We start from the raw sequence: 9,899 nt of genomic DNA, 5'->3' as shown, positions 1-9,899 counted from the left end.
GTTTAAAACATAAATATATATATTTAAAATGTAATTTGCATAATTATGTTAACAGTAAATGTAGTATATAAGCATCTTAATCCTACAGCTAATATGTAAACTAAATCACTGCTTCTGTAGACACAGTATTATAGAATTTTCCATGTTAGTGAAAAAGAAATTTTATCAAATATGTGTACTTTAAAAAAATACAAAAAAACCTACCTACAAATAGAATGATTACATTTTTATTTGAGGTAAAAAAATGTAAGTCTGGTAATTAAGTATTATATACTTCACAAAATTCTATGACAATATATCTTGTTAAATTAAATACGGATTTAATTCAGGGATTATATATCTTTAAGAGTCTAAATGACAATTGTGTTGTCATTAGCCATCTAGTGGCCTATTGAGGCAATGACACCATTTCTGACAGGTCTTCAGTTTACTGAAGTTGGTGATCAGTTTTGCTTCAGTATTACCTATGACATTTTGAAAGACGAAGGTTCTCAATCAACAGAAATCGAGAAGCCTATTTTATTTCCTCCTTACATACTTTGGCAAAGTTGAAGCTATCTGTGTACATAGGGTTGCCATGAGTCGTAAATGACTCGATGGCAATTAACAACAATGTACATTTCAAAGGAGAAGCTGTATTATTCTAAGGAACTATAAGATTTTATTTTGCTGTGAAACGGACCCATTCTGACATAACCACTGGTTCATAAAGAAAAAATACGGTTTTTCAGTTGGTAAAGTGAATAAAAATTACTGAAGTATGAAATTACTGAAGATCTGATTCAATTTGTGAAGTACATTATAGATAATTAAGTTTAATATTACAATGAATTTATTTTGTAACATTCTTCTTGCAGAATCTGAAACATTTAACATAATTTTTCACTTATACAATTTTTTTTTAAATGTCCTGGTATAGGGAAGGAATAACTGTTTTGACTTTCTCAATATGATGCCTTCCAGACCACTGGGACTACATTTCCGAGAATTCCCAGGCAGCATGGCTCATGCTGACTTGGAACTCCTGTGAGTTGTAGTAGTTTAAATACATCAATTCAGTGTTAGTAAGGCTGCACTTAATTATTTGAATTACAAAGAATAAAGATGACTAGCTATTTAGAGAGATGTCTGCTAGAAATAGACACACGCTCCCAGAACAAAAAGAGATGTGAAAACACTATAGGCATGTGACTGCATTTCTTCTCTTTTTTGCTTTTCTTCTCCAGGAAAAATGGGAAATTTTCATTGCAAATTTTTAATTGCAATGGTCAGAGAGGGGATGTATAACAGCTCAACCTCCATGGTTGCTTTCAAATACTGGAAGCTAGCCTAATATAAAGCCGGGCACTGTACAAATACTCTAGGCAACAATGTAAAAAGGCTTGCTGTTTCTCTTCCACACTAGAATACAGCTCTGGGATTCCCTTGTGGTCTCCTCTCTAAATACTAATCAGATCCAAATCTTTTTTTAATTAGTCAAAATTGGCTAGGTTTTAGCAGAAGTCAACCCCAAGCTGCAGATATCCATAACATCAGACTGCTAGTCCCAGCATCCTAAAGGAAAAAAAAGGGGGGGCGGAGGGGGGGAGAGGAAAGTCGAATCGAATCGACCCATTGAGTTTCACTCCCGGTGCTTCCATCCATGATTCTTGAAAACTTTACGAAAAGGATTTGGCTCTACTTTCTTCCAGGGTGCAGGGGGTCATTTCGACGCACAGTTCCTTTGTGATAATAAACCAAGGCGCAAAACATCAATTCCTTACACATCTACTTGATTCTAAGAGTTGGAAAACTGTCCCTCTTAGCCTAAGTGTGATTCCAGAGGATGGGGGACTACTCGCATCTAAGTACTCATTATGAACATGAAGGTCTCACGTACTAAGAGTAGCTTCCCTGATGGACATTAAAGGCTACCGGTGCTTCTCAACCTCGATCAACTTTAAGATGCGTAGACTTCTTTGCTGGAGGTTGAAAAACACTGAGCTAGTCTACAGACTAAGTCGACCGCAAATCAGTGGCTCCGGGCAGATTTATTCCTAACGCCTAATATCGAACATAGCCCATTTTGGCGCAAGAGGAACCATTTCACTCTTCTCCGCGGTGATGCAAAAGGGAAAGGAGAGGACTCCCACTTCCCCCAGCGCGGAACAAACCGACAGGCTGCTCTCTCCGAGGTGGGAGAGACAAAAACGGTCCGCCGCCTCCTGCCCGAGCAGGGGCACCCCACCCCATATGGGCCTACGTCGGCAGTTCTGCCGCTACCTGGTTGGTTTCTGGCACAACGTTACGGAATCAGTTCCGGGACAAAGGGGAAGGGGCGGGGAATGGTCTCCGCCAGCCTATATAGCGGGTGCCTCCACAAACACTTCTTTCTTTGGGCGGTTGTGCTGGTGGTGGCGTGGTCTTTGTTTCCTGACTCACCGCTGTTCCCTGGGCCTCCAGTGCTCACTTTGGCCGGGATTAAGTCGGTCAGGAAGGCTTCGCGGCGGCCATGGTGAGGGGGAAGGGAGCCCCGCGCCGAGGGGGAGCTGCGCGGACAAGCGCCATGAGGGCCCTTGGGCCGCCTTCCTTCCTGCCCGCGCCATGCTCCCTGGCGGCTCGCGCCCCTCCCTGGCAGGCCAGAGGCGCTTTCTGGCTCTATAGGAACCATCGTGGCTGGGGGAATGTAATCGGTTGTTTGGGGAGGGAAAGGGGCGGGGGGGGGGCTGCCCTTGTGTTCGCTCTCCATGCTTTTTTTTGTCCTTACCTGATGCTCGTCTGCTTTTGTTAGCCGAGGCCACTTTTTCGCCATTGGGGTTGAAGCCTCGCGCAGGTCGGAAACAGCCCTGCTCATTGGGAGGAAGGCAGGTTATGGTCCAGTTAAGATGCGTGGGAAGGGGCTGCCTAAATACTTAAAAAGGCGATGGCTCGCGACTATTAAGCAGAGAAAGGAGGACAGTAGGAAGGGGCCGTATTGCCCAGCCTCCTGATCAATGCAAGGATTAAGTGAAAGCATTCCGCATAGATGGCTTCTTAGCCCATGCCTGAACATACCCAATGAAGGGGAGCCCACCACCTTTCTGGGCAATGGGTTCTGCTGCCAAGTTGCTCTTACTGTTTGGAAGTCTTAACAGTCAATCAGAATTTCTGTTCCTGCATGTAACTTTAGCTCATTCTTTGTGTTCTGCATGCAGAAATGAGGGGAAACTGTTGATAATCTCTGTGACTTCCTTCTAGGTACTAGAACAGGTACATCCCATCTAATTGTCTATTCTGTAGAGTAAACATACCTAGCTACTTCAACCTTTCTTCATTTCCTGATCATCTTCCTTGGTTTTCTCTGTGTTCTGATTTCTCTGAACCCTTAAAATGCTCCCAGAACTGGGCACAATATTAAAGGTAGAATTTGACCAAATCAAGCTAAAGTGAATGCTTCTGGTAATTTAGAAAGGACGCTTTTATTGATGCGGCCTAAGTATTTGTTGTTTCTGAGCCCACCTCATACTGTTGACCCCATTCAGTTTACAATCAACTATTATTCCAAGGTCATTTTTACAAGTTCATTACCAAGCTAGGTATTTCCCACTCCTGTATCCTGTTCAGATATAGGTACTCCTATCTTGTATCTCTGCATTTGCAAGGCATAAAACTAGGAGATTATTCTGTTCACACACTGGAAGAAAAAAAGCCTGTGCAAATTTTTCTTTATAATGACGACTGATAATTAGATCCTGCATGGGGAAAAATAACACTCAATTACTTTGTCAAATTATTGTTCCTTACTTTGCAAGTTTAAAGAATATAATTTTCATGTTTGAGAACGTAAAATCTTGTTATGTCTAAAGATGGGCTTCACAGTTCTAGTTAAAATTATAGTCTGAAAGACAGTTGAGTGCAGTTTGACAAGGATTTGCATAGTATGGCAAATGTATTCAATGTTGCTCAGAAAAATTGTGTAATTTTGAGCACTGCCTGATGAAATAGTCCCATGGTTATAAAGATTTCCTATTATTAGAAGCAAGCTATAAGCATATTTCTGTGGGTCAAGGCAGCCTGCTTTCCCATGATTGCACTGCTGAAGAGTGTGAAAAAAATTTTTCTTACTGTAGACACTCATGTCAAAAGAGCATAGGCAAATGTTTACATACTAAGATGCTGTTTTTCTCTTTATTGTGTGAAGAAGAGTATGACTCTACAAATTAGTCTTAGAAGGCTGACGAAATATAAGTACAATTGCTTTTTGAAATCCCGACCATCTTTTCTAGCTTTATTTGATAGTTAATAGACCATCTGTCTATTAACTCTACATTAAGTTAATGTGTGAAACAAATCAAGAACTGAACAGTTCCTTTCACACTTCTTTGTTTGTGTCCCACAAGTACAGTTTTCATTTTCAGTGGATTTCTCCTAAATATTCCAACACTTACGGCCTTCCTGAAAAATATCTGACCTTGAAAAAGTTGCTTATTGTCATCTTTGTGATTTCTTTGTTTTAGGCATTTAAAGATACTGGGAAAGCCCCTGTGGAACAAGAAGTAGCGATTCATCGAATCAGAATTACCTTGACAAGTCGCAATGTGAAGTCTCTTGAAAAGGGTACGTGGCAAAATAGAACAGAAATTTTAAATGGTTGTAGTTTTACGTGCTATTATAAGAACATAAGCGCTTATACAGACATAGGGATATCAGGATCATATTAACTCAAATACTTTATTGAATTATTAATAAATTATATATAAAACAGGATGATGTGCTTGGGTTAGTGTATCAACCTTTGAATTAACTATTATTGATGTAGAAGTAAAATGTTCTACATTGGTTATATTTATCAATGTTGTTATATAGTTGGCAATGAGGACAAAACTTTAGTTGAACTACTATGATAAGTTTATACGCTATTCTGAGCCAACGCCCAAAACAATGTTATAGTGATGTGTACATAACTTTTTTTTAAATTCTTGCTTTTTCATAGTTTGTGCAGATCTCATCAGAGGTGCTAAGGAAAAAAATCTAAAAGTGAAAGGTCCTGTTCGCATGCCTACCAAGGTATGTAATTTGTGGAAAGTTTAATTTTCCCCCCTTCTATATCAAATTATTAAATTGTATTGGAAATATTTTGCTTATTGAACACATCTTTTTACATTACATTTTAGACTCTGCGAATCACTACGAGGAAAACACCATGCGGTGAAGGTTCCAAAACCTGGGATCGTTTCCAAATGCGTATACATAAGCGCCTCATTGATTTACACAGTCCTTCAGAGATTGTCAAGCAGATAACTTCTATCAGCATTGAGCCTGGTGTAGAAGTAGAAGTTACTATTGCTGATGCTTAAATGATTGTCATCTGCATCAATAAAAGCTGTTAAGTTTTTATCATTGCTGATTGTTTCTGGCAGTGTTTTCACTTTTATCATGAAGACTTGTGAAGTTAACACCTATTTTTTACAAGTTTTAAAAAAGGCTAGGAAAGTGGTGATAGGGACATCAACACATTTGGAGTTCTTTCAGAATTCTCTGATAACTTTTTATAATGGTTTGTTTTGTGTAATTGAATAGACTAGGCTAAATGAAACTTGAGATATAATTGTGTATAAGGGTCTTAGAGTTACTCATATCCCATAGATATCCTGGAATCAAGAAAACTTCAGTGCTACTCCATAATCTGACTCATTCGAGTTTAATTCTTGGGTCCAGAAATACTTCCATTTGGTGGACAGCTTTAACTCAAAGAAAAAAAGTCAAATTTGTTCAACAGTGTGAATTAAACCCTTTTTCCCTTTATTTTAAACTGCATCCTTGTTTGTAGACTTGTGTCCGCGGGGGGGGGGGGGTCCAGCAGTTCCTGAGCTTGTTTTCTGAAATCTTCAAAGTACAATAAGTGCAGTGTAACTGTTTTTGAATTAAATAATAGAGATAGTCAGTTGCTGTTTATTATATATTACAAAGAATGTTACTGTATTTATTTGAACAGAATGTGATGTTTTTCCCCAAATGGTGGTAGTCTTTTTGGTTAATACGGTTACAGTGGCAAGGTTGATTTTTCAAAACACAGCATTACTGCATAAACACCTCATAAGCAGGATCATCACTGAGGTTGACAGATAAAAGCTTTGTTTCCCAGAACCAAGGGATACTGATAAGGAATTGAGAAAAAAGTTAGAATACACATTTTGGAGGGGTCTTTCTAAGTGTTTCTGAAAAATCAATAAAATAATTTTTAAGAAGGCAATGCAATCTGCTTCCATAACACTGCCAAGAAGATTGAGTGTATGGGGTCATTGCGAGTTGGACTTGTCATGAATGTCTCTTTACCCCTCCCCTTTTTTTTTTTTAAAGCAGCACAGAACTAAGTGGACTGAATAATTTGTTTTGGAAAACCTTTAAAGTAGCATTGATGTTGCATGCATAAACCACAAACATTCTTTAACTTAAGCTTGCAATATGCAACCCAGTGAAGTATACAATGTGAGGCTGGTGTGGATGTAGAGCTTTGAAGTGAAGCAAAGATGAAAGTTGAACTAAGATTTCTTCTTTTTCTGTTAAACTTTTGATATTGTTCATTAGAGTTTACAGGATTAGTTTCCATAAAGCTTCAGTAATAGTACTGCTCAACATCAATTATTAAAGGTGAGATTCATAAATCTATTTTGGTATATCGATTTTAGGGCATTCTTGTTTACTCAATCATTTTTAATTTTTTTGCTTTGCTGATGCCCTCTAGTGGATCATTATAGCCACTATAATTTTAAAAGCATGAAACTACTGTAGATCAGTTCTAACTGGCTGCATATGTATTTGATCTTTTCACAGGGATCTTTCTAGATTTTAAATCTGACAATTTAAAAAAAATGTTAATCTCATTCAGTACTCGCAGCAGGTACTGTATTGCCTACAGTATACAGTTTGGTGGCTATCTAGATATACAGCACTGGCATGTGAATGCATATGCAAAATGATGTTTCTCTACCCATATAATTTTATTACAGTAGGAAAATTTCTCTCCCACATCTTCCTATGAGAAGGGAATTGTGTTCGTATCATTCTCATAATACAATAATTGATCATTATTTGCCAAGTAGAATCTCCTAAAAAACAGTGGTGGTTTCTGTTCTGGCAGTAGCTTGACCAATCTATACAGATGTTATATTAATGTGGGCTAAAAACTTAAGTCCGTGCTAGCGCAGATTATCAGATTTTCTTACATGATCTGATCACCAGAGAAATGTTGCAAAAATACAGGTGTACACAAGTTCCATTAATTTCACTTGAAGTCCAGTTTTTAATACAATTCACACAATACAAAGCTCTTCTTCAATAGTACTATTTTGGTTGGTTGAAAGATTGGGCTATATTCCCACAGCACGCAAAGCCACAGTTTACTTCGGCTTATTTTGTAAGCCTTGGAATTCATATAATGAATGAACCATGATTTACAAGCATAGTGGGTGGATTTATACAGTATTCTAAACTATATTTTGGCTTCTCAGTTTGTGTAAAGAAAGCCTATACCAGATGGCCATTAGAATGATGGTACGTATGGCAAAAGGGCTTTGTGGTTTTGTAGTTTTCACAGATAGTATTTCCATGATGTGCTGGACAGTTAACTACATAATAGGTTAAAATGTGGTTGGCTAGATTGCAGTTAGGTGGGCTTTGTAATTGCTAACAAGTGGGTTAATGCAGCCAGTATCTTGTGCAAACACTGATTAGCAAAGTTCTTTCATGTTTTGAGCAGTAATCTTCAGATGTATTTGGAAATGTCAGGAATTAAATCTGGTACTTTCTGTATGTAAAACAGACTGAGCTGCAGTCCTTTTATATGCCCTTCCTTACCAGTGTCAATGAATTGTGAGCACTGTAGCCCAAATATGCAAAGGATGCCAAATTCTGTGCATGAACTGCTGCATCTCAGCACAACTAATGCTAGATACTTTTTTCTTTTGTGGAAGCAGCTGCCCCAGGTTACCTTAGATGTAAATGACCTCATGTGGCAGCCATCTGGGGAATGTGCAAGGCCCGCCCTGCTGGGACAGTGACCGCAGCATACTCTGAGCATTTTAAATGCATGCACCTGCTCATATTAACCAGAAACCTTAATTATCCCTTTGTTCTTCAGTCTATCCTGTTCTAAAGGTTACTAAAACCACTACTTTAATAATAAAATATTTTCAGAAAACATCTGTGGACATACATATAACTTCTGTATTGTTCATTGATAATTTCTAAATGCAGTGGAACACAGCCCTGCTTATATGGATATAGTATTGACAGCCTAATAACTGCACTTGTTTATACAGAAAGTCTGCTCAATTAAATTAGGTGTGGATGAGATTGCACAGCTGTACTTCCTAGAAGTACAAATACAATACTTTGGAGGAGGGGGGATAATAAGCGTAAATTTTCTTGCTGGCCCCTTATTGGCCAGCAGCCACTTATAAAAAAACTTGGGTGGAGATACATAATCATTTTTGCTGGGAAATTTGGTGAAAGAAATCTTAAAATCTTTAAATAGAAAAAACAGTGCTTCTATGTTTGTAACTTTCAGAGAAATCACAACAGGTAAGATATAGAAGTTCAGGATAAAAACATGTAACAGCTAGAAATAACAAAAATGAATGTGTGGAGAAAAAGAATCTTATGTATGCTTATTTAGAGTGGTTGTTCAATTTAATAATGCTTATTCTGAGAAAGTGTAGAATTTTGAGCCTAATTTGAATGTGGTGATACACTGTACTAAGCTATGTTTGTTTAAACCATGGTTTGTTAAATGACCTACAGTGGCTGGGTTTACTCAATATAACATAACATACTCAACATACTAAGCCATTACCAAACAAAACACCTTATGGTATAATATGTGTGAAAGACATAAGCAAACCTTTAATATAAAGGTTAAGCCTGAAATAAGGAAAATACATACTGTCAAGTATGTATCTGGGTGCACAACTAATTTAAGGAGTAAATTTTCTGAACCAGGTTCTCTTTAGCATATTCTAGGATTTGAGTTGTCCTATATTATTTGTGTCATAAAAGACAACCAACGTATAGGTTACACAGATTCAGAAGCTCTATCTACCATCCTTTGGAATTCTAATTGTGGAAAAAGGAAGTGGTTTGCTAGTAACAGACATGTTCTGTACTTTCACAAAACCATACCAGACTAACGTAATTGGGGCTACAAAATGCTGGAAAACTGCTACAGGGCAAGAATTTATTCTGGTCTTAGATTCTGTTTCTTAAATAATAATGTACTCATAATGGTTTGGATGAGTAGTTTATGTCACCTATAGGCTTTCAGGAGTCAGTGCCAATTTGAAAGATCTTAACTCTTTCAACCTGTAGAGTTACTTCCATAAAATGAATAGGTAGTTGCTAAGATCTGAGATTGTTAAAAGTGACTTGATAATGACGCCACTTTTCATTTCTGCTTAATAAATAAGCCTGCAAGGACTGGAAATGAATCAAACTTAGTTTATGAGTGCAAACAGACACTCATTGGTCTGGAATTCTATTCCTATGACTACCAGCCTAGGGCATAAATACAAGACGGATTTATGTTGTTTCTACTTTTTGGTTTTGAAAGTGTGGTGAAGTGAATCAGTTGAAGCAAAAATAGGACATGGATCCAAGTCAGAACTAACTTTCATTTCTTGCCAAAGCAGTGATCCAATTTTATACTGATCTTACAACCCTGCAGTGCTCATTAAGTTTCTTTTGTGACATGTTGCAAATTCTTTTTGATTACCTTTAAAACTCTAACTGGGCTAAGACTTTTTTTGGGCTAAGGTTTTTTAAGGAGGTGTTGCTCCTCCATCACTCACCCTTTGTCCTGGCTTGTGACAGGCAGAGCCTGGCTTCCCAAATGCTGGGCCCAGGATGGCGGGTTTTAAGACATGGGTATGCTACATGTGATTTTT

At 37.9% G+C, this 9,899-nt stretch overlaps 1 protein-coding gene and 1 non-coding gene across 2 annotated transcripts; both read left to right on the top strand.

Moving 5' to 3' along the window:
• The first annotated feature begins 2,346 nt into the window (after window positions 1-2,346).
• On the top strand, window positions 2,347-5,360 carry RPS20 (ribosomal protein S20). Its single transcript, XM_063299303.1, has 4 exons — window positions 2,347-2,494; window positions 4,476-4,575; window positions 4,952-5,025; window positions 5,133-5,360. Exons 1-4 carry the CDS (start codon window positions 2,492-2,494, stop codon window positions 5,313-5,315), a joined length of 360 nt encoding a protein of 119 aa, XP_063155373.1. The 5' UTR covers window positions 2,347-2,491; the 3' UTR covers window positions 5,316-5,360.
• LOC134495062 (small nucleolar RNA U54) lies at window positions 4,826-4,890 on the top strand. The gene has a single exon (XR_010067758.1). It is a non-coding gene; the product is annotated as a small nucleolar RNA U54 (small nucleolar RNA).
• Window positions 5,361-9,899: the final 4,539 nt, after the last annotated feature.

This window comes from Candoia aspera, chromosome 3 (genome assembly GCF_035149785.1).
Source record: "Candoia aspera isolate rCanAsp1 chromosome 3, rCanAsp1.hap2, whole genome shotgun sequence".
NCBI classification, from domain to species: Eukaryota; Metazoa; Chordata; class Lepidosauria; order Squamata; family Boidae; genus Candoia; species Candoia aspera.
This window is presented reverse-complemented; position numbering and strand designations above follow the sequence as displayed.

Bases quoted from the DNA above. Each gene is read 5' to 3' on its own strand.
- RPS20 (XM_063299303.1), top strand. The intron at 4,576-4,951 runs GTACGTGGCAAA...GCTTTTTCATAG, and splicing joins TGTGAAGTCTCTTGAAAAGG to TTTGTGCAGATCTCATCAGA. The intron at 5,026-5,132 runs GTATGTAATTTG...ATTACATTTTAG, and splicing joins CTGTTCGCATGCCTACCAAG to ACTCTGCGAATCACTACGAG.